Source organism: Mastigoproctus giganteus, chromosome 10 (assembly GCF_048544385.1).
Source record: "Mastigoproctus giganteus isolate SK-2022 chromosome 10, ASM4854438v1, whole genome shotgun sequence".
Lineage (NCBI taxonomy): Eukaryota > Metazoa > Arthropoda > Arachnida > Uropygi > Thelyphonidae > Mastigoproctus > Mastigoproctus giganteus.
In genome coordinates, this window is record NC_143584.1 from 61,371,466 (window position 1) to 61,397,372 (window position 25,907).

The 25,907-nt window shown below is 38.2% G+C and overlaps 1 protein-coding gene across 4 annotated transcripts in view; it reads left to right on the top strand.

Moving 5' to 3' along the window:
- The window catches only part of Sac1 (phosphatidylinositol-3-phosphatase SAC1), a 677,000-nt gene that overhangs the window by 206,391 nt on the left and 444,702 nt on the right, over positions 1 to 25,907 (top strand). For all 4 annotated transcript variants that reach the window (XR_016547569.1, XM_090383680.1, XM_090383679.1 and 1 more), the window contains exon 6: positions 23,836 to 23,895. Coding sequence is in view for 3 of the 4 variants with exons in the window: in XM_090383680.1 (XP_090239806.1) it covers positions 23,836 to 23,895 (60 nt within the window). In the remaining variant the exon portion in view is untranslated. The remainder of the gene's footprint in view (positions 1 to 23,835; positions 23,896 to 25,907) is intronic.

Consider the following 25,907-nt stretch of genomic DNA (forward strand, 5'->3'; position numbering starts at 1 on the left):
AATGCATAAAGGGATGGTTGGGTGGGAGACAGTAGAGAGTGGTAATAAATGGACACTGCTCTACATGGGCTAATGTTATTAGTGGTGTCCTCCAGGGTGCTGTGGCCATTGTTGTTTTGTGTATTTATCAATGATATCGATGAAGGTATATCAGGCTTACTGTCGAAGTTTGCAGATGTTACAAAGGTTGACAGGGTTATTAATGACAGTAAAGACACTATGCTACTGCATAGAATCTAAAAAAGTTAGGCAGATGGGCTGCAAAGTGGTAACTGAAGTTGAACATTGAGAAATGCAAAGTACTGCATGTTGTTAGCAGTAACCCAAGAGAAACGTACCAACTGTGTGGTACTACACTCAGGGAGGCGGAGAATGAAAAAGGCCTGGGGTAATTGAACAGTCAGATATGAAGTTCTCTGAACAGTGCATATGGGCTTTCCGAGCAGTGTATATGGGCTTTCAGAGCAGTTTTTCAATGATATACAGTCACTCCCCGAATTACATAAGGGTTGCATTCCACGGAACGGTACATAAGTCGGAATTCCCCTAAATGCTTATGCAGCACTCGCAAATTTCATTGAAGGAAATTTGATTGAAGCAAATAAGAAATGTTTGATGAACATGTAAACAGAATTATTTATTCAATTTTTTTATCTGATTCACAGGAAAAATTACAAAAGTGCACAAAATTACAAAAATTACAAAATTATAAAATTACAAAAAAAGAGAGAGGAGACAGGCATAACATCAGCAATTTTTACCTTTTGAGCATCATTGCCAGAATTAACTCTTCAGCTGATAAGCACGCCAGAAGTTAAGGGCTGTGCACGTTTAGAAGGGGTTTTTTATAACACATCAAAAGATTTCTCTGCAGCTGCAGATTCGGCACTGGCGACTTCACCGCATACTTTAATTTTTTGGAAACCAGAGCGATGCTTGAACCTATTAAACCACCCTTTGCTTGCCACGAACTTAGCTTGGGGTTCACTGTACATATGCTTATTATCTTCATAAATATTCTTGCTTTTGCTTGAATGGCCATTGGACTCAGGGGCACTTGCTTCTGAATCTGATTTTCCATCCCTATTATTAATTGCTTTTCCATCTTCAATATAGAACCTGAACACTATTGATCTTATCTGCATTGATTCTTTAACATTTCTTTTATACGTGCACTTTCCCTTAAAATAGTATTCACTGTTGAAGCAGCGAGACCTATTTCTGTACAATAGATGACAAACTTTGTCCTGCCTTCGTACTTCTTAATCATCTTCATTTGTAAATCAATTTTGTTTTGTTTCCTAGCACTGCCAGCACTTTCACTTTCTGTTGGTCCCTTTCCCTTTACCATTGTAATAAGTAAATAGGAATGAAGAGAAGATTCTGAAAATTTCTTTGTTTTTTATATGATTTAAGATTTCAGTGAAGGGGAAACACATTTCACCATAAAAACCCACATAATTCCAGTTATCAGTTATAATGCAAATGGAATAATATCAAGTTTACTACCTGTTTATAATAGATTGCGCGAAAAGAAAAGTCCAATAAACCAGAAATTTCTCTAAAACACATAGATAAATGTGTTTTAGAAAAATATCACAAAGCGTTCAAAATTGATTCTTATAACAGAACATATGATAACGATGAAAGTGTAATGCAATTTCCTTTATAAAAATGACCTTTTAGAGAGATAAATAGCTTAATTATATCGCGAAAATTTCAACTGCCGAGGTCTTGGAACAAATTACCAAAAAAAAAAAAAAAACCCAATGTGTCATTGGGTTCATATTACGATATTTTCACAATACATCCATTTATTCCAGCGGGATGCAAAATACGTTTCCATGATTTTTTAAGTTTGCACCGGCCAGCAAAAACTTTATGTAAAGTCGAATTTCCATAAGTCGACAGAAAGTGATTGATTCCTATATATGATTCTATATTGATTCCTATATATGATTCTATATTGATTCCTATATATATACTCCATGATTCCTATTTATTTTTAATATATAGGATTGCTAGCAGAGACAAGGATCTCCTTGTCTCTGCTAGCAATCCTATCCTTTGTATAAGGCAATGGTCAGTCCACAACTTGAGTACTGCATACAGGTCTGGAGGCTTCATTTTAGGAAGGATGTAGAGTTGCTAGAATGAGTACAGAGAAGGACAACAAGATTGTCTCTGGGTGGTGCCCAAATATTTGGGTGAGCTGCTTGTACCAGTAGTTGTGGACATTATCTATTCCTGGGGTTTGCCAGTCGTTCCTGAATCGTGATTGACTGAATCTTCTCGAATCTACCATTCTGTAATTCCTTGTATGTCTTTGATTTTCTCTCATTATTTTTTCTGTCCAAGGTGTTCATCTTTTCACATATTCCCCCAGAGCTCCTCGATTGTCTTCTGCCCAGGTGGTTTTTTTCTGTCTTTCCCATCTTGCACGACTTTTGTAAAAGGGTCTTTGGTCCTCATCAAAAGGTTGGTTGTTTATTTTCCTCTGGAAGCTCTCTTGTATCGCCATAATCTCTTACTGAGTGCGAAGCAGTTCTGCTTCAGTGTGTCCAAATATTCTCCTATTCTTTGTTTTTTGGTCTTATGTTTGCTGTGAATGCAGTCTCTCTCTATTGAGGATGGTTTTTACTTTTCCAATCAATTTCTTACTTCTCTTACCCAGATGATACTGGGTCAATTGGCCTATCTTTACTCTTAATTCTTCTATCTTCTGCTGAAGTCTCCCATGCTGACCTTTTCTTCTGTTTTCAGTCTTTTGCTGCTGGTCTTTTGTTTTTTTTTTCGTTTAATTCTAGTTGCTGTTATGGCAGCACAGTATATGGCTATGTGGATCACCTCCAGTGTTGCACCATTGTTGTCCAGATGATGTGGTATTATTTGCCAGTTGAGGTGGTCTGTGGGTCTCAATAGGATTCTGTTGGGGTCTCTGATTTGGTATCACATGAAGCTTTGTGGGTCCATTCCTTCAAATTCTGTTATGGCCTTCTTCTACTCATCTTTTTCCATTTTATCTGCTCTGGGTGTATTTCCTCTTGCTCTTCCCTCGTTGGTTCCATGTTGTCCATATTTGTTGTGCTTTGTAGTTGATCGCTCACGTCCTGCTTGATTTTTTCCAAGGTTGCAGAAGGTATTAGGTTATTCGTGACAATGGTCCTTCTCTGGGTCTCTGTTTGGTGACCTTTAATGTCTGGGAATCGTTCCAAACACTTGGTATGTAGTCTCAACCTGTTCATTGTCATATTGGTCTCTAGCTTGGTGATTTCATAGTATGCTCCCGCATGTTGTACGTATTGATTTTGATGCACCACTTCATGTGTTGGCATTTTCTTCCTTCCTTCCTGGGTGGTCACTAGTGTCGTTGTAGGAAGCACTTCCAGTCGGTGGATGGTCTTGCCCTTCTCATGTGGTAGCCATATGAGGGGGCAGCACCACTCACTCTACTGTCTTCCTTGGTCAAACCTTCATTTTGAACTGACCCCTCTGCCTAAGGCCAGAACTTGAGTGACTTTATCCTACGCCACACTCAATACAGTATGATTATTATTTCTTTTTGACATCATACATCTATGGAAGTGGACCTGTTTAGCTTCAGCTTATGTCCAGTGGTAGCATTAATTCTTAGTATTGACACCAGATGGTGCCATGATTTTCCTTAGCTGTCATTGTGAACTTGGGGAAGATAGGTCTGATGGAGCAACTTTCGTGATATTTTTATTTTTTTATTATTTATTTTTCATTTATTATTATTATTCTAATTTTTTATTACTATTGTTATTATACCAGTCTCCCAGTGTGATGGAGCCATGTTCACTTCTGCCAAAGCGGGACAAAAACCCAGGTCCATTAGGTTGGTTGTCCAGTGTCATAACCACTGGGTCATTGCGCCCTTCTTATTATTATTAGTAGTAGTATCATCTAGTAATACTAATAATCAAATCTAAATTTGAGAAAAGATTTATCCAACATGCCATTTATATTAAAGGTAAAAAGGTAAAGGTAAACTGCAGCCATTATCAACCCACTGCAGGATGGAAGCCTCCTCAACAATTCATGCTGAGGGAATTTTTTATATATTCAAAGAGAGGGCACTAACAAATATATTCATATAAGTGGTTGTCCTAGATCTAAAAAAAAATGTTTTAAGCATTAAACAGTGCATTAAATTATATTGGCAGCTGTGAATAGTTTGAAACAAAATCTGCACCATTACAGAGATTATGTATTTATAAGATTCTTTAAGATAATTTTTCATAAACTGTTCCAAAATGTTTCCATTGCACAGATCTGAAACACAAAGTTTCAAAAGATTAATACTCTTTGGAAAGTCCTAACAGCTGTGTGAATGAAATAATACAAAGTTATTCATTTGAAATTTTAAAAAAATATATATTTATTTAGTAATTTTTTTTTATATTACAAAATGATTAGAAAGTATGCTTCACTCAACACATTATTACAAACCATATTTTCATTTTTAAGCTAATGTTACAACCAAATATGGGAGATTTCAATTTGTCCCTAATTGATTGCAGTGAGTCGGAGGGGAAAAAAAAACTTACCACAGGGAACAGAATTTTTAAATCAGAATTTCTAATGGGTTTTCCCATCCCAAAGTGGCCACTGATCGGGGTGTGTGTGTGTGAGGGGGGGGGGGAATGTCCAGTTACCATTATTGGTTGAGGAACTCTGACTAACTATTTTACAGTTGTTCAGGATTGTGGCTTTCTGGAGTTTAGTATTAAACAAATAGTGCAAGGAAGCCAAAGGCTTTTGATACACTGGCAAAAAAATAAATAAATAAATAAATAAAAAATAAAAAGAAGACGACAAAAGATAAACAACTAATTATACACTTCCTTCTTCATGAAGATGATTATCTAATTGATCTTTCGATTTCTTCAAACTGTCAACCTTAACTCCCTGCAGAGGCAATTTTTATTCGAGTAATCAGGGATTCATTGGCTAAAAGAAAACTACAATCTAGTCTAAACCTCTTCTTCTGTAATTTGAATTTATGGCTCCTAATTGTGGAATTATTTATAACAGTAAAAATTTTGCTTTCATTCATTTTATTCACTTTTCAGATCCTTATAAACCTCAATCAATTCCCCTCTGTGATGCTTAGTTGCCAAGCTTGCTTAGAAGTCACCAATAAAAATACATTCATGCTTGCATGTTCATTCCATTTGCATGTAAAGACTTGTCATATTCTTCACAATCTGGTCTGTAAATTACTTCCACTCTCATTATACATTTTCTTCCAGCTAACTCACACTATACAGATACTGTCCTGGCAGACATAAATTCCTTGACTCAACAAAAAGCTCTTTTTGTGCTCAGGCTTCTTTTAATAAGGAGCATGATCCCACTGCCCCACTATCTTTACTAAATACATTATACATACCATAGTGAAACTTGTCATCCCCAATTTTCAGGTGGCATCACATTTCTGTTAGCTCTATTATGTTAGCATTACTTGTCCTAACCAGGAGTTCAAATTCCATTTTATTGACAACACTACTGATATTTTTGTAGAAACAGGTAAGACTAAGTATTTTTTTGTTTACTACCCTGTCATATCCCTTGAAGTTATTTAGGCTTGTTACCATAACTTTATCTTCCTGCTCATTTGAAATGTTGCTGCCCTCAGAACATTTTGTCATACAGATCCATGTTTATCATCAGATAAACATGGATCTGTATTATCCATCTCCCTCTAACTAGCAGTTTCTCTGAACCCTTAAGTTATCCTCAGTGATACTGGCAAAATCCTTACACCACCTTTGTTCAAATGAATACCATCTCTACAAAATAGATTCTTTCTACTTACAAGTGCGGACCACACTAATAAAATTTATTCTCTAGTGCCTTGCAGATTTCCTCAAGCCACAAGATAATCCACAAGGCTTTCGCCATATAATCCCTCCTTTCACGTCTGGGCAGAATTGCAGACATACATATGCACATTCTGATCTAACTTGTAATTTTTCAGCATATTTCTCCAACAAATTGCCATGTTGTATTCATTTAATATTGTTAGTCCTCACATAAATAATAATGCTCTGTCTGTTTATCCCCTTAAAATCAGACAGTCTGTTGGTAACATCATCAATTGTTGCTTCTGGCAAACACACCCTGTTTCTTGTCCTCTCATCTTTATTACAAAAAATATTACCTGTTTCCCCAATAATTGAGTCTCCCAGTGAAACTAAATCACCTTCAAATAAAACTGTATGCACTTGACTGTTCTTTTCTCACAATAGTTCAGTCCATATTCAGTTCTTATGGGGGCTCTTTATCACCATGCTGGTGGCACAGTGATTGTGATAGCCATTACTTGTTCCCTACACCACATTTCTTTGATTTCCTGTCTTAAGTCTGTGTACTTCCTGGTATTTTCCTTGTAGGTTTTCTGGAGGTTATTGGTGTTAGTCATTGCTATGTTGATCAGCTAGGTAGCTGTTTCCGTCTTGTCAACAAGGGTTATGTTCTGTCTTGTTGTGCAGGATGGATTGTCTTGTCGATTATTATGGCACAGTCCAAGTATAGTTTGTGAGTAGTCTCTATTTAGGCCTGGGGTTCTTACTTGTAATATCCTGCCGACCTGGTCTTGTCTATGAGTGTGCGCCATCTGAGTTTCGTGCTCAATTTTTTCTGATGCTAGATCATTGACATGTGTCATCTGTCACTCTTGGGTTCATGGCAGTGTAATTCCTAGTGTCAATTGCCTGGTCTTGGATGGTGTGCATGAATCCTTCTGTCTCAGGGAAGAGCCTACCACTCGTGAGCTATGCACTCAAAGCTACCTTATCTATATAGTCTTGATAGAGTTCATTGTAGTGCTTTCTTCTCCCATCTTTCTGTCTATGAGAGTGGGGGTCTCCTTGTTGAGGATGAGTGGGGTGAGTGCCGTTTGTCTATCTTCCTTATGGCTAAGTAGGTTGACACTGTATTTTCCTGAAAGTAATCCTTCAGGTTCTTAATTGATGTCTTCTGTTGTTCAATGAGATCTGTCAGATCCTTTCCTCCTTTTTTCCTGGCTATGGTCAGTTTCTCAATGGCTGAACTTCAGGTGGTGTTGGTGACTTTTTGTCTTCATCATCATGGCTGATCTGATAATCTCCTCCAGTTCAGTATTGGTTCAATCTATGATCCCAAAGGAGTATGTTATTACTGGGACCATCTAGGTGTTTATGGCTCTCACCATGTTCCTATCATTCGGCTTCGATTTTATAATGCTTGCTGTTTCTGATAGTATTTCTCAGCGAGGCAAACCTTGATCTCCATGTGTCTAGCTGTTGAGCCTGCATCACCCCCAGATATTTGTAAGTCTCTCCCTCTGTCATGGCTTCAGTTTCTTCACTAGTCTGCAGCTGGTAGTTATTGGGAATGGCACCAAATAGCACAACCCTCAGCCTCAGCCATAACTTTGACCCCTCGACGTGGGTCGTGGTGAGGGGACCTCCCAGTGACGCTGCTGGACTTCCAGACTAGCATCACTGGGATCCAACACCCGCAGCCCAGGTTCCAGGCTTACATCAATGGAATCCGGCGTGTTTGCCGTGCGCTGCGACCCGTGGAAATTCGGAAAGGGGGATCCTGGTGGTTGAGGGGCCCAGCTTCAATACACCACTTTGGCCCCTGCTTCGACAAGACGGGTGGTCCTGGAAGGCCCGGCTAGGATCAATCGGCTAGTAGGCTCGCCTGCAAGGGTCAACCGTGACAATGCCACGCCCCCCTCATGGTCCGAGGGACAGGATTCAGGCTGGTGGCGGTGCGGGTATAGTGTCTGGGTAGCCCTGGCGTCCCACTCACGAGCGCATTTATTGCATGCCGGGTAGTGGGCGTCCCTTTGGGCTCCGTGGTGGGTGGGGAGCCCGGGCACTGAACGATATAAAAACCTCAATGAATCCTGATAAACTTATTTCTTCAGGGGCCCCAACCCGGTCCCTATCTGAAAGCATAGAGAAAGATCCAGATAGCATTATTGCTAAAAAGAGGCAGCGAACGGAAGTACCATCTGGGCCTGTTCCAAGGTTCCTAATAATACACTCCACCGGTGAAAAACCGATTGGTAAAATGTCGCCCTTTTTTATTCAAAAAGGGTTAGACGGGTTAGCAGGTTCACCCAAATCAGTTAAGAGGCTTCGTTCTGGGGATCTCTTGATTGAATCAAAAAATGACAGGCAATCAGAACATCTCCTCCGAGTAACATCAATCGAAGGAATACCTATAACAGTGACACCACACAGAACACTCAATTCATCGAGAGGTGTCATTTCGGAGTGGGACCTTCTCGACGTAACTGAGGAGGAAATCTGCTCCGAATTAAAACCCCAAGGAGTAATTGCCGTCAAAAGAATTACTGCGCGAAGGGATGGAAAAATTGTTAAAACCAGGAGCATTATCCTGACTTTTAACTCTCCTAAACCTCCTGACGAGATTAAAGCTGGATACATCAATCGTTCAGTGCGTCCATACATTCCGAACCCTTTACGGTGTTTTAAATGCCAGAAGTATGGACATTCTCAAATGGCCTGCCGTGGAGTCCTTGCATGTGCTCGATGCGGTGCAAAGGACCACGAAACAACAGCATGTTCAGCCGCAAAACCCACCTGTATTAACTGTGAAGGCGAACACCCGGCCTACTCACGAGCATGCCAGAGGTGGAAAGAAGAAAAAGAAATTCAACGGCTGAAGGCAGAGCTAAACATATCATACCAGGAGGCAAGGAAATCGGTCAAACTCCTGAATATCAACAGACCTACCTACCTACGCCCAGAAGGTAGCAGGGAGATGTTCCGTCGGAACTCAGACGGACATGATCGCGCGTTATCTCCTAATTTCTCAAAAACCTGCACAGAAGGACCAATCAGCTGCCACTCCTATATCGGTACCTCCTAATGCTCCACAAATAACAAAGGTAATTATGAAAGAAAAGAATAAGAAAGGGGAAGTCTCCCCTACTACCCAAGTAAACATGGATGTCGAGCAGAAGGAGGTACCCGAAGATTCAGTCTTGGAACTCTTTGCGGAGGAGGAAATGGACACGGGACAGCGTCCATTCTTCCCCAAAAAAGATAAACCCAAGACTGATAAAAGTAAGCCCTCAGCACCTCGGAAGCCGCCTGATGGACCCACCAGGCCAAAATAATGGCTAAATTCCTACAGTGGAATTGTCGTGGATTCCGGCAAAATACTGATGACATCAAGGCCCTCCTGCAAAAACACGAGCCAGTTTGCTTTTGCTTGCAGGAGACTTACCTAAAGGCAAATGATGATCCCACAATGCATAACACCACAATTTTTCGTAAGGATAGAATTGTGGATGGTCCTGCTCATGGAGGAGTGGCTATCCTTGTGGGAAACCAGACCCCAGTGCAGCCCTTGCTAATTAGAACTAGCATAGAAGCTGTTGCAATTCGCCTTACAGTGGGATTTTTATTAACCGTCTGCTCTGTCTATTTGCCACCTGGGACTGACATCTCCCAGGAAGACCTTGATGATCTTCTAACGCAGTTGCCTCCCCCTTTCTTACTTCTCGGGTATTTTAATGGACATAACACCCTGTGGGGTAGTGCTAACATCAACGGAAGGGGACGAGTCATAGAGCGTATGCTCAATGACAATGACCTTTCCTTTCTAAATACTGGAACAAACACCTTCTTCCACATGCCTACCCGTACTTTTTCTGCCATTGATCTCTCTATCTGCTCCCCTTCTCTGCTCCCTTCACTCACTTGGGAAGTGGAGGAGAATCCATACGGAAGTGATCACTTCCCTGTGATAACCTTGTTACACAGTGGGAGACCATGTCTTCCCTTCAGGTTACCACGGTGGAAGTTTGATCAGGCTGCCTGGACTGCCTTCCAACGTCAGGCAAATTTTGACCTTAGCACAGTCAGTCAAGAGCCTATCAATGATGCAGTTAAGTACATCACAGAAAATATTGTCCAAGCAGCTGCGAATACAGTTCCAAAAACATCTGCCCGGTTTCCACCATTTCCCAAACCTTGGTGGAATTCACAATGCAGAGCAGCAAAAAAGGCTCAAAACAAAGCGTGGGGGATATTCCGCCGATATCCTACCACGACCAACCTTATAGCCTTTAAACGTGCACGAGCCAAAGCACGATATATCCGTCGTCAGAGTCAAAAGGAATCGTGGATCCATTTTACATCATCTATTAACCAGTCTACCAAATCTAAGGTAGTCTGGGATAAAATCCGGAAAATGAAGGGAAAATATACATCCCACCCTTCTACAATCCTAGATTATAATGGATGCGCTATTGCAGATCCAACTGCAATAGCCAATGCTCTTGGGGAAACATTCTCTAATATCTCCGCAACATCCTCGTACTCCCCAGAGTTCCTGGTCCTGAAACATAAACTGGAAAGACAAGCACTTAATTTTAAGTCCAAGGGCCTCTATCCCTACAACGGGGATTTTACTATTCAGGAACTGAAAAGAGCCCTCGCTCTTTCCAAAGCAAGTGCTGTTGGACCAGATGGCATCCATTATGACATGATTAAACATCTTTCACCAAAATCTATGGATTGTCTGCTCCTTCTGTATAACAGAATCTTTATTGAAGGGCAGTTTCCGGACTCCTGGCGAAAGGCAATCGTTCTTGCCTTTCCTAAGCCAGGAAAGGATCCAAAAGTCACCACCAATTATCGTCCTATTGCTCTGACCAGCTGTCTGTGCAAAATCCTGGAGAGAATGGATTCTAAATACCATTTAATATGGTATTTAGAATCAAATAACCTTTTCTCCAACATCCAGTGCGGCTTCTGAAGGAACCGGTCCACTTTGGACCATCTTATCAGATTGGAAGCATCCATCCGGGATGCTTTCCTAAAACGCGAACACTTGGTGTCGGTGTTCTTTGACATGGAGAAAGCGTATGACACAACTTGGAGATTTGGCATCTTAAAAGATCTGCATAGCCTTGGCCTTAGGTTGCATCTCCCCTTTTTTATTCAAAACTTTTTAGCCAATCGATCTTTCCAAGTTCGTGTGGGATTCTCACTCTCTCGTCCCTTCAGCCAAGAGGAGGGAGTACCACAAGGATCAGTATTAAGTGTCACGCTTTTTGCCATCAAAGTCAATTCCATCACAGAACAACTTCCTCCAACTGTAAACTGTGCCCTCTATGTTGATGACTTTAGCATATTTTGTCAGTCATGCAACATGAGGGTTATTGAAAGACAACTGCAGAAAGCCATTGATCGCCTTAATTCCTGGGCACTTGCTAATGGCTTCAGGTTCTCGCCGGAGAAGACCGTTTGCGTACACTTTTGTCGCAAGCGTAATCTTCATCCTGAACCTGAATTAAGGCTCGGACAAAATGTTATTCCAGTAGTGTCAGACACAAAATTCTTGGGACTTGTGTTTGATAAAAAGTTGACCTTTCTAGAACATATTCGTCAACTTCGTACAAAATGCACGAGGGGACTCAATATTCTCCGCTCTCTCTCCTCAACGCGTTGGGGAGCAGATCGATGCACCCTACTACGGCTTTACCGTGCACTTGTACGACCCAAATTAGACTACGGGGCCCAGGTATACTCCTCAGCCAGAGACAGTGCCCTTCGATGGCTTGACCCTGTCCATCATCAGGCCATCCGTATCGCTACTGGAGCATATCGCACATCTCCTGTCCAGAGCTTATACGTCGAAGCAAACGAACCATCATTATCCCTTCGACGTAAGCAGTTGTCTTTAAACTATGCTTTAAAGTTGAAATCCCTGCCAGACCATCCTACGTGGACATCCGTTTTTGAGCCACGTTGGGAAAATTTGTACAATACCCGTAAGACTGCCAACCGACCTTTTGGCATTCGTGTCCAAGAGCTATTCAAAGAGTTTAACATCATGGTAGGCAAGGTTGCACAAACAGGAAAAGAAATTCCTCCACCCTGGCATGCTCATCCCCCACCGTGCGACTTTTCCCTTAAGAAATGGGTAAAGTACGAGACCTCATCATCTGTCTACCAGCAGCTCTACTCTGCACACCAAGCTGAGCACTCAGACTGCCTGTCCGTTTACACAGACGGCTCGAAGACTGAATCTTGCGTAGGATCTGCTGCTGTCTTTCCGGACATTATAATATTTCAGCATGTTCCTCCCGAATCCAGCATATACACTGCAGAGCTGTATGCTATAGAGCTAGCCTTGGATCACATTCAAACTTGTCAATTCCAAAGGTCAATAATATATTCCGACTCTTTGAATGTATTACAGGCTTTATTATCTCTGAGACACAATTCTCATCCAGTTCTTTGTCGGGTTCAGTAGAAGATACATTCTCTTCATGAATACAAGTTTGATATCCGCTTCTGCTGGATTCCTAGCCACATTGGGATAAAGGGAAATGATTTGGCTGACGCTGCAGCCAAATCAGCAACACCCACTCATAATCGTTGCCTGTCAGTCCCCTATACAGACTATAGGCAAATAATACGCAACAAGATATATTCCCAATGGCAAGAACTATGGCACAGACAGAGAACAAATAAATTATACCAAATAAAGCCTGTAATAGAAACATGGCAGTCTAGTCTGCGCAGGAATCGGAGCAAGGAAGTTGTTCTTGCCCGACTCCGCATAGGACACAGTCATTTGACACATTCTTTTCTGCTGAGGGCGGATGACCCTCCTATGTGCGAGTCTTGCAACACCGTTTTAACTTTAAAGCATATTTTAATAGATTGTGTTAATTTTACCCATGTTCGCAATATATATTTTACCGCTTTTACTCATCCGACTGAGCCTTATACACTCAGTCAGATTTTATCAGACAACGACCACGTGTCGGCAGTTTTTAAGTTTTTACAAGCTAGCAATATATACACACATATATAAATAACAATTCGAAGAGGTAACCTTTTTAAAGGTTACCAGAATTTTTTTTGTTGATATTTTAATCGTTTCCTGGCGCAATATAACCGTAGTTGTTTTTGCGCCATTAAAACCAAAATCAAATCAAAATCAAGCCATAACTTTGAACTTAGAGAAGGCAGGTTCAGTGGAGTTACTTTTGTCTTTTTTTCCCTCCCTCATGATTTTTTATTATTATTATTATGTAGCAGTAATTTGCTCTTAATGCCACACTGTTCCAGTTTGTAGCAGCTTTTTTTTTTTATGTGCAACCATATCAAAAGCTTTCCTGAAATCCAAGTATATGATATCAAAATTATTTGTTGCATCCGTTTCTTATGTTATTACATCATAGTATCCAATCATATTGATCAGAGAAGACTGTCCCTTAAAAAATCCATGCCCTGACTGTGGTATAATTATGTTTCTGTCCAGTTGGTTCTGCATTACTTCTTTAACCAGTGACTCCATTATTTTCTGCAATTACTCATGTCAACTTTTGATGCCCTTTGTGAATTTGGGATTTATTCACACATCTCCATTCCATTGGACTTCCTCAAATCCAAAAATGCTCTCATATATTATGGCAAAAGGTTTGCTTATCTCTTTTGCTGACTCCTTTAATATAATTGGATAAATACCATCCACCCAGGTGCCTTTTTTTTTTTGTTAAGCTTCAGCAATTTCTCTTCCACTTTACTCTCAGTTATCACAGACTCATTTAGCTTCCTGTTAGATTTTAATGAACTTCTGCCATTCCTCTCCATAAAGCATTTCTCATCCATTAGTAAAAATGCAGAATGTCTATTCAGTTTGTCAGCAACCTGAGCAGGATCATCACCTGTTAAACTGTTGACAGCGGGCTAAGTGATTCAACTACTTCCTTCTATTATTAATATAAGTAAAGAAGTCTTTGTTGCTTTTCTTGGTATTCATTGCCAGAGACTTTTCATCTCTAGAAAATTTGCTTTAGGTGACCTAACCTCCTTTGTGATTTGGTTAGAGGCTGGTTTATATCTAACATAGATTTCTCTTAAGTGTCATTTTTAATCTTAATTTCTGCATTTCTACCATTGCTGATCACCATGTTTCTCTCAGTCTGCTTTTATTTGTCATTGTGAGCCTTGACCTTGGTGAATGAGTGCTCAGGGCAGCAGCCTACTTTCTTCTTGGAGTTAATAATAATAACAGTGCTTGCCATAGAACAACTTTAAGGCATAATTTTTTTTTTTTTTTTTTTGAGAGAGAGAGAGAGAGACAAAAAGATTACCATAATTAGTTGGGAATTTACTTGCTCCTGTTGTAAATTTCTTCCACTCTACCCCTCCCCTTTCCTGTAGTAGGCTCTTGAGGTTTTACATAGTTTTTAACTTTTCTCAGTATTTAATGTTGAATTTGTCTTGAATAACATGGTTATAAATATCTTACTTAGGATTTAAGGGAATCAGTATGGACGGAAGAAATACTGTTGCGAGAAAACCTATAGATATGTCTTTGGGAGGAAACCACAGCTCCCCCTTATTGCCTCCCAAAATGCTACAGTCATCTCTTGAGAAAGATATTCTGGATGAATCTGATGAATATAATGAGCAATTGTGCAGAGAAATAGAGCAGGCCAGTAAATCAGAATGTCTTATAATGGGGGATTTTAACTTTCCAGATATTGACTGTAACTTGTGGATTGGTCACTCGCACACTAGCAAGACTTTTGTGGATTTCTTGGATGACTGTTTTCTACAGCAACGTTTGATAGGCAACCAGAGGGAGTAATACTCTTGATCTGATTATCAGCAGTGATTCTTCATGCTTTAAGAATGAGCAGATAAAGTAACCACTAGGTCAGTGTTTCTCAATCTTTTTACTCTCGTGGCACATTTTCCAAAGAAGAAAAATTTCACGGCACCTACGTAGGCATAGAAGAAGAAATTTCTAAATTAAATAAATAGAACGAAAAATAATATTAACAATTTTTTTTATTTATACTTATATTATATCTGTGTTATTCAAACAATTCTTACAACCAAAATAAAATATAAAAATAATTAAATAAATAATTACAAAAAGAAAATATGTATGCCTTCAGCAAAGCTTTAAATTATTCAAATATTTGATAGAGATCAAATGAATTTTTATTTAAAAAATTATAGTCAATGTGAAATATGTGATTGACGATGTTTTGTTATTTCTGCTATATCAGGTCTTATTTCAGACAGAGCAACTCGCATGTCATCTTCGACATTTTCCAATCTTGATCATTTTTTATTTTTCATGTTAGTGAGAGTTGAAAATCCTAACTCACATAAATACGACGTAGAAAATTGGAGTAAAATATTTATTGCTCTTTTAGATAACTTTGGATATTCATCTCTGACTGAAATCCAAAAGTATCCAAATGAAATTCCGAATGTTTGATTTTTAATGTTCGATCGGATGAAAGGGAAATCAGTTCTTCCTCTTCTTCAAGACAAAGATTCCAGTTTGATGTATCATTAATAAAAGGATTTCGAATCCAGTCATATTTTTCCAATTTAATAGATGGAAAATATGTTTTCATTGCCTTTTGAAGCAAATTCAAATGGTTTTTCACCATTGGTGCAAGAAAATTTCTCATCTGTTCAGGAATCTTAGGAAACATAGCTAAATTATTTTCATCAAGTTTATTCATCCACAAGCATAATTTTTTTATCAAAAGCAATTAACTTATCTGTTGATGTTAAGATATTTTCGTTTCGCCCTTGTAAACAAGTATTTAAAATATTAAGATGTGCAAATATATGTTTATGTAAGCCAGTTTTGCACACCACAATACATTGTTAAAACAATCATAAAATTTTTGTATTTTCATATGATTCTTTTGTTTTCCTGCGGTACTTATTTCATTTTTAAAAAAATGCACAGAATTCTGCTCGCAATTCAAATACACGGGCTAAAACTTTTCTTCTAGAAAGCCAACGAATATCATTATGTAGTAATAAACAATTACAATTGTAGTTATATTCCATGCTGTCGCATAATTCTTTGAAAATTCGTGATTTTAAAGGTATGCTTTTAATATAGTTAACAATTTTTATTACGTCATCTAGTACAATGCTTAATTCTGTCGGGAGAGTTTTGCCTACTAATGCTTCTCGATGAATAATGCAATGTGTAGAAATAAGATTTGAATTTTTTTGTTTTGCAAACGCCAAAAAATCTTTTTTCAGGTCCGATCATTGATGCAGCACCATCTGTACAAATGCCTGTACAAAAATTCCACGATAACTTTGTCTTTTCGAAAAAGTTATCTACACAATTAAATATTTCCCTTCCTGTCGTTCTTCCTGGCAATTCTTGACAAAATAAAAATTGGTTCATAATTAAATCTCCGTTAATGAATTGAAAAAATCCCATTAATTGTGCTTTCCCGCTGATATCTGTTGACTCATCTATTTGCAGAGCAAAAATTTGACCATCAAGTTTTTGTTGAACATTTTCTACTATATTTTCCGACATATCGATTATTCTTCAACTTATAGTATTGTTGGAAAGAGGAATTTTATTTATTTCAGCTTCTGCATCTTTGCCGAACATACATTTCACAATTATACGACAAGCAAGACCGGTCAACGTTTCTCCAATCGAATGAGGTTTCCCTTTTTGTGCAATAAGTTGTGCTACTTCATAGGAGGCAATTTGTGCTCTGTCAGACACTTTTACTGTGTTTTCCAATTTTTGTATTTGTTTGGCATTAATCGTTCAAAATACTTTTTGTCTTTAGACATCAAATTTTGATGAACTTTTTCCATATGGCGTTTTAGCTTGCTAGGAACCATTGCACTGTTTGCTTTTTTATGTCCACATACAACACATAAAGGTAAGGGGAAATTTATGTCCCCTGTCCACGTAAAACCAAAATTTAAGTAATCTTCGTTATATTTTCTTGTACTAATTTTCAATCTCTTTGGCTGAGATTCATCGGTGCTGGTATTGTTCATATTATTACTATTTTCAATGGATATATTTGTATCTGATGCAGAACTACTGTCGCCGATATCAATAGTTTTGTTTTTATTTAAAAATTTTCGTATATCCATTTTCAGTTTTTTCTAATAAACAAAAAACGGTTTTGTAGAATTTTTAATTTTTATATACATTTAAATTACCTTAAGAAATCGCCTAACCCTAAATTATTTACTTTACAACACAAACACAGTTTAATATGACAATATTAAAATCACAATATATATGAACACGTAATACGTCGCATGCCTACGCGTAAAACTCCCAGATAACTAGAGAGACTAGAGACGGGATCCTGTATTTTGACTTTCTGAGGTAATTCAGGGGCGCTGCGCACTTATACAGTATCGCATCGGTCCGATTCACTTGAGGGCTGATGACCCTCCTATGTGTGTGTCCTGTGGCACAATTTTAACTGTGAGACACATTTTAATTGATTGTCCAGATTTTGGTAATATCCGTTTTACCGCTTTTAATCATCTGACTGAGCCGTATACACTCAGTCAGATTTTATTTGACAATGACCATGTGTCTGCTGTTTTTACCTTTTTAAAGTCAATAAACATTTTTGATCTTATATAAAATTTACATGTTTCTTTTATACATCTTGACATAGTGACCTAACTATGTAGGTCACTGAAAGTTTAAAAATTTTTTATATACGACTTGGTCTTGGCGCATTATAGCCTCCGTAGCTAATGCGCCAATAAAAACAAAACAAAACAAAACAAACAAAACCGATTCACGTGGTCTGCGGGCGACAGATAATTGGTCTTTATTCAAATAGTGTTGGCGCCTGAATGCAATTTCAATTCGTCATAGAAAGATCCTTCGTGTACTTTATGCCTATTAATGGTATTGTACGTATATTCGGACAATGATGTTAAAATAAAAATGACGCTAATTTTTTTTAAGATTTCGCGGCACACTTGGAAGATTTTGCGGCACACCCTTTGAGAAACACTGCACTAGGTGACAGTGATCACAATGTACTGATGTGGGATTTATTTAAAAATGTAACTACCATCAAGTGTAAAGGGAAGGGCTTTTGCTTTCATAAATGTGACTACAGGGGTCTCAGACAGTTTTTAAATTCTATACAGTGGGATCAACTGATGATGTTACCAATGTCGAATTCTAAATGGGAAACCTTCAGGGATTTAATCTTGGAGGCTACTAGGCTTTTCATACCAACTAAGAAATACCGTTCAAGATTTAGGCCTAAATGGATGTCAGATGAATTAATGAGGCTCGTTGCAGAGAAGAAAAATGTGTGGGATGCATATAAATTATCGGGCGACATAGAAGACATAGCCAGTCTGTAATCAAGTCACAAAGGAGGTTAGGCAGGCGAAGGCAGATTATAAGAAATCTTTGGCAAAGGATGCAAAGAAAAAACAGCAAACAGCATGGTGTGGACAAGCAACCAGAATCATCTCTCCAGGTTAGTGATGCTTCTGCGTAGCCAACTTGCCAGAATGGATGCAAAGAAAAAACAGCAAACAGCATGGTGTGGACAAGCAACCAGAATCATCTCTCCAGGTTAGTGATGCTTCTGCGTAGCCAACTTGCCAGAACAACACACATACACACACACACAACATCTGGCCCTTTTATAGTGGTACTGTTCTTTACAGAGAGGAGTCTCCCTTTACAATAACACATGTAATAATACCACAAATAAGGTTACAGAGTGTAAGGCCGCATATGAGAATGCTCTGGCTAAGAGAGTAAAGAATGGGGAACAAGAAATTTTTTATGTATGTGAATACAACGAAGAAGAAAGCAAATGAGATTGAACCCTTGTGCACTGGGTGTGGAAGAGTTAGATAACCCAGATGATCTTGCTGATGATTTGAATAGGTATGTTGCAACTGTCCTTATTGATGAAAGATCCTTCATGCTGAGAAGAGTCTGTATGAATAAAGCTGAGCCATATGAAATTAGTGACTTCAAAATTGGACATGACTGTTTATTAGAAAACTTTCAAGCACAAAGGCATATAAGGCTCCCGGAGTTGATGCCACATACCCAGTAATTTTGAGGGAGTGTATTGTACATTAATGTTAATTATGAGGGCATCTTTGGACTCGGGAGAGGTTCTTCTGAATTGGAGAAGTGCCAGCATATTGCCAGCACATAAAGGTAGTTCGAAGAGTGAAGTCAGTAACTATAGGCTGTCTGACTTCAGTGGTAGGGAAAATCTTAGGAGCAATGATTAAGAGTGCAATCCAGGGACATTTAGATAGAAGTGGCACTCTGAGGAATACATAACATGGTTTTTTTAAGGGAAAACCATGTTTAGCTAATTTAGTAGAAATTTTGCTAATTAATAGAAATTTTGATGCAGTTCCTTATGAGAGTTTACCGTATAAGCTGGAACGTGTTGGGATTACCGGAAAGAATCTAAAATGGTTTGCTGGTGGCTTCAGGGCAGAAGGCATAGAGTTGTGATTAATGATATTCTTCAGATTGGTGTAACGTCAGGAATGGGTTTCCCTAAGGTTTGGTTCTTGGACTACTGTTGTTTCTTATTTTTATAAATGACATTAACAAACGGATAGAAGGCATGATGTCAAAATTTGCAATGATTGGTAGTCGTTAATGATCAGTGCCAAGCAGCACTCCTGGATGACGTGAAAGAATTCAAAACTGGTCAGAAAAGTGGCAGCTATGTGCTAATGTGGTAAAATGCAAGGTCTTGCACAGCCTTCAGTCTCTCTCTCTCTCTCTCTCTCTCTCTCTACCCTCCCCTATTCTGTCTAACAGGACAGTGTATGCCCACACAAGCTGTCAAATTCTAATAACGTTCAAATCTAAATCGCATCTGTATAAAACCCTTTTAGCCTTTTCTATTCCCAGTGTTTAACCCCTCCCCCTTTTTTATAGTCCCTAGCCATTGAAATTTCAGAAAACTAGGTGGCAGGGCTTACCAGAGTAAATATAAATCTACTGGATACCTGGCCAACGTCCACGGGGTAAAGTATGGAAACGGTGGTTCCCAATAGGGGCCCAATGGCTAAATGGCCATAAGAACAATGGAACACAACACTACATGTATACACAGCCCACACACTTTTAAACTTCTCGCCTTGACAGAGTACTGTCGCGCACTCACAATGAAAATTATGCAGAGATGGGGGAAACCCCTGGTGCTGTTGAGACTCTAAACACACTTTACACTTTACATGCGGAATAGCAACCCTATAATAAATTATACACTTGGTGCGGTTGAATTAAAAACAGCAGTGGAAGAAAGGAATCTGGGAGTTATGATACAGGCAGATATGAACTTTCCCGATCAGTGTAAAAAGTTTGCCAGTAAAGTCCATGGTATCCTATCGATGATTTATTGAATATTATTCTCTAGAGATAGGAAGTTCATAATTCCACTGTATAAGGCAGTTCTAAGACCAAAATGTGTCCAAGTATGGAGATCTCATATGAAAATAGACATTGATCTTCTTGAAAGGGTCAAAGATTGGCAATTTGCATAGTGATATCGACCAAATAGTGACTGTACAAGGAAAGATTTATTATATGGGCTACAGAGCTTGGCAACCATGCATCTCAGAGGGGACCTAATTGATGTTTATAAGTCTCTGAGAGGGCCTAGTAATATGAAGGAAGGTGGAATTTTCACTGTTATAAAGAATTCCAAACTAGGAGCCATAAAGTTAAATTATTTTAGACTGGATTTTAGGAAGTTTTCTATTAGCCAGCAAGTCGTTGATTCCTGGAACAAGTTGTCCTTACAGGTATTTGAGGCTGATAGTTTGAAATTTGAAATAAATTCAAAGGTCACCTGGATAGTTGCCCACGTGAGGAGAGAAGCGATTAATTTGTATTTTCTTATCTATCTACTCGTTTTTTGGGTTTTTTTTGGCCAATGCAGCAAAAGCCTATGGGTTACTTGCACTGTATGACCAATACCATTACTTATCCAATTTTCTCTGAATACTCACTGCAAATGATGGTAGATGGCACTCTGTCTTCTAACTTCTCTACTAATGCTGGTGTTCCCCAAGGTCCAGTTCTTTCTCTGACTTTTTTTTTTTCTTTTATGCTAATGACCACGTTCTACTGACTTATCCTATCCATAGTTTTCACTGACTTAGAATCCTATCCATAGTTTTGCTGATAATAGCATGTTACATCCCACCTTCCAGTTTGAGAAATCTTGTCCTGCAGAAAAAGCCTCAACTTGTGGAATATTAACCACTGGTTCCTTAAATATTGATCCCTATGGAAGGGCAAAGATAACTGAGTTAATTTCATTCCTTTTAAAACTCAGTCTGTCTTTTCTCAAAAAAGAGTCTGCTGCTCCTATTCTTATCTTTGATGATAACTCCGATTTTTAGACAAGGTCACATATTTCTTTAAGGGATTATACTGACTTGTAATCTATGTTGGCATAAGCACATCACAAATGACGTTTCCTCTGTTGGGGTTTCTCTTTTGCTCTGTTTCTATGTGTTAGAACACAGTACATGAATTTGGTATTACTTAATACCAAATCTTTGTGTGAGGTTTTTATATATATATATATATAAAAAAAAAGGACACTATACTGAACAATCGCTCGGTTCTTTCGGCGTTCGCAACACAAATTAATGATCTAGTATACAACATTTCTTGCGGTGATTGCGACTCGTCTTATCAGGGTTCCACGCGGTTTTCTCTCAATATCCGTGTAAATCAACACGAAGCCTCTGTTCGTGCTTCTCGTTCAGCAGCGTCAGAATTAGCCTTTCATGCCATTAACGAAAAACATACTTTTTTATTTAACGAGGCCAAAATACTTAACGTTCAACGTAATTATACGCGACTATTAATTGCAGAAACCGTTGAAATTAAATTACACGAGAATTCTGTTAATGTTCGGCGGCCATATTTGATCTCCGATGCGTGGACCTTTACGCGCATGCGCGAAGACACATAATCACTATTTAAGTTGCAGGTTTAGCCTGATTCGGTAATTTTCATTCCTGTGATCACGACAGTCGGTCGAAAAGCATTGTCAGCTTCAGGAAGGAAAATCGTTTTGAATATTTTCGTTAGATTCTTTTAATTGCGTTAATTTGAATTTTAATTGTTTTGAATTGATTTTGAATTGTGTTAAATTGATTATTTAATTATTTATATTTTACTTTAATTATTTATATTTTACTTTAATTATTTATATTTATATTTTACTTTAATTATTTATATTTATATTTTACTTTAATGTACCGGTAAGTTGTCGATTTTTTCGTTTTTTCCGTTTTAATTTCTGGAGGGTATCATACGGAAGTGTTCCACGTACTTTATTGAGGTATACTCCTCTTATTAATTTACTAATATTATTATCAACGTAGAACATATTGAGTATTTCAGCTCTGATCCATACTATAAAAAAAAAGGGAAAAAAAATTCTAGGAAAGGATCAAGACCTCCTGCCCTGATGGATTTTATTATTATTTTTTATTTTTTTGCAAAAGCAAAAGAAAGAAAAAGTACCTTTTAGCAATTCAGTGGAACCTGGATTGTTTTCAGATTCCTCATTTGATCATGATAATGCTCACTTTGAATGCATTTCTGTTTATAGATTATGTGAATCTGTTCAGAGTGCAGAATGTGCATCTGTTATTATTCTTGTTTTGTTGTTCAAAGTAATATTATGTGTGAAATGTGGTAATAAAGTTCCTGGACTGAAATAAAAAGAACACATCGTGAAGGAGCTCAAAAATGGATTTAATTTTATTCAATGTAGTCCACCACCTGATTGAATGCATTTATTGCACCATTCTAAAAGTTTCTGATAAAGAGTCAGCAAAGGCGTCCAAAGAGATGACATTTGGTAGTTATATTTTATGTCTTCAACATCTTGAAATCTCTTTCCTTTCAGGGCAGTTTTCACCTTGGGAAAAGAAGAAAAAGTCTGCTGGTGCTAAATTGGGAGAGTAGGGTCAATCTTTAAATGCCATATTTCATCAGAATTGTCTTTATAATAAGTATAGAATGGGTGGCGGCATTGTCGTGCAACAAGAACCAACTGCCTGTGTCTTTAAATTTTGGCCTCATCAGAGAGATGCAGTTCATTAGTCCTTGTAGCACATATATGCATAATGCAGAATGTAATTGACTCTCTTGCCTTCAAGTACAAATTCCTGGTGAATCACATTCTGTTTGTTGAAAAACATGATCAGCACATCTTCATCCAGGATGTCTGTAAACAAAATTTTTTAGGTCTTGGTGATGATTTTGAAGGATACATTTGAGAAAATTAGGATTGTCTTGGCAAGTCTGGATTACATAATACTCTTTGTTGCTTATGCTTCTCTGTGAGGCTGTGCGACCTTTTTCTTAAATCTTCATGTGGACTTTGCCGAATCATCTCCTTATTCATATCCATATCATCAGTCACCATTATGATAGCAACTCACTTCTAGTGTCATTGCTATCATCCTCAAGTCCGTATTTTAACCGCTTGTGCCAATCAAACATACTGGTACAACTTAACATTTCATCACCATAAACAGTTTTTAATATTTCATACTTTCTGTTGTAGATTTCTACTTTAAAGCAAAATTTGATATTCATTCGTTACTCCATTGCAAAATTGTGGCACGGAATGTTATTGCTACTAACGAAGCAGGTTGTTATGTGCAACCTCTCAGCCTACTGGACAATCTCTGTACCACCATCAACAGATGGTGGTACAGTTCTCTGTTGTCTGTTGTAGTTCAAACTTCCTCCAACAGGAGGAAGTTTGAACTACAACAGACAACTTCCATTTATTTTCAAACTCATTGAACATGACCACAACAGCACTAGTCCAGCAACTTTACTGCCACTCCTCATACCTGATTTATTTTGCACTATATATAAAAACATTTTTCATTTTAGTGAAAGAAATTGTGGTACATTATTCTTTCTTTAATAAATTTTTTCACACAGGGTGATCAACGATTTATATGGAACAGTCATTTAATGAGAGATTTTCTAGTTCAGCGTGAGGTAATTACAAATTTTTTTATTTATTATCTAGGGTATATATATCCAGTAACTTCACCATTTTACTTGTTTTTGGAACAGAGATACCTAATTTTTACTTTATAAAATGGAATTTAGACATTTTTATAATTTTTTTAGTGTTTACAAAATTTCATTTAAAATATTATTGTTATTCTCTTACATCTTGTAAAGATAACCTGCTGGAAGTTATTACTATTTTAAATTAAATCTAGATATATAAATTCTGAGACAGTTATACATCTGTTTTTATATCTTATTAGTAAAACTGTATATATATATACACAGGGTGTCCATAAATGATGTTTCTAATTTTGATCTTTTTTTTTTTTTTTATTATGAATTAGCATTAGCATTTATTATGAATTAGCATTAGTAGACGAAATTATGCAAGAAAGCAAGCTTATACAGTATCGGCCACAAAAAAAAAAAAAAAAACCTCTTCCCATTTCACTGATTCATTCGTCCCAGATGTTTGTCTAGTTCTGCCTTGAATTTTATTTAAGCTATCAACTTCCACAACAACAAATGGAAGTTTGTTCCAGCAATCAACCACCTGCTTGCTAAAGGGAAATCCACACATAAAATCCACAACTCTCTTTCCTCAGTTTGAATTTCTGATCCTCAGGTTTGTAATCTGAGCAAGAGAAAGAATCCCATCAGCATTGAGCCTGCTCAATCAATTCAAAGCATTATACACTTCAATTAGATCGCCTCACAGGTGCCTAGCATCCAGAAGCTGTAATTTGCAGAACTTAAGACATTCTACATAAGAGCACCCCTTTGTTCCCTTCACCAGTCTTATTGCCCTTCTCTGTACTCATTCTAGAAATTCTACATCCTTCCTAAAATGAGGCCTCCAGACCTGTACGCAGTACTCAAAGTGCGACCTGACCATTGCTTTATACAAAGGGATAATCACCTTATCCCTGGTTTCAAAATTCCTGTGTATCATTGGCAAGACCACATGACCTACACTGGCAGCCTGTCTCCACTCTCAGAAAACTTCATATCTGACTGCACAATTACACCCAGGTCTCTTTCATTCTCCACTACCTGAGTGTAACACCACCTGGTTGGTACATTTCTTTCTTTTTTTTTTTTTGGTACAAAATTTCGGGTTACCGCTATTAAAATGCAGTACTTTGCATTTGTCAATGTTAAACTTCAGTTGTCACTTTGATCCCAGCTGCCCAACTTTTCCAGATTCTGTTGCAGCAGTATACTGTCATTACTGTTATTAACAACCGTGCCAACCTTTGGATCATCTGCAAACTTTGACATTAAGCTTGATATAACTTCATCAATATCATTTGATAAATATACAAAACAAGAATGGGCCCAATACTGAACCCTGAGGGCCACCACTAATAACATTACTCCACATTAGCATTAGTTCAGGCATATGATGCAAGAAAGGAAGCTTATAGAGCATCAGGTTTTTTTTTGGCTGATGCCAAAAAAAACCCTTCCCATTTCATCCATCCGAACACTCCAAATGTTTGTCTAGTTCAGCGTTAAATTCATTTAAGCTATCAACTTCCAAAACAAAAGATGGAAGTCTGTTCCAGCAATCAACTACCCGCTGGTAAAGGCAAACTTCCATACATCTATTCTACAACTGTCTTTCGCTAATTTGAATCTATACTCCCTCAGGTTCTTAATCTGAGCAAGCTGAAGTACCCGTTAGCATTCAGCTTGCTCAACCCATTCAAGGCCTTATACACCTCAATCAGATCACCTCGCAGGTGCCTACTCTCCAGGCATTGCAATTTGCAGAACTTAAGCCTTTCTCGGTAAGAGCACCCCTTTGTTCTCCTCACCAATCTTGTTGCCCTTCTCTGTACTTATTCTAGCAACTCTACATCCTTCCTAAAATGAGTCCTCCAGACCTGCATACAGTAGTCAAGGTGTGGCCTGACCACTGCCTTATACAAAGTGATAATCACCTCCTTGTCTCTGCTAGCAAAATACCTATATATCATTGAGAAAACTCC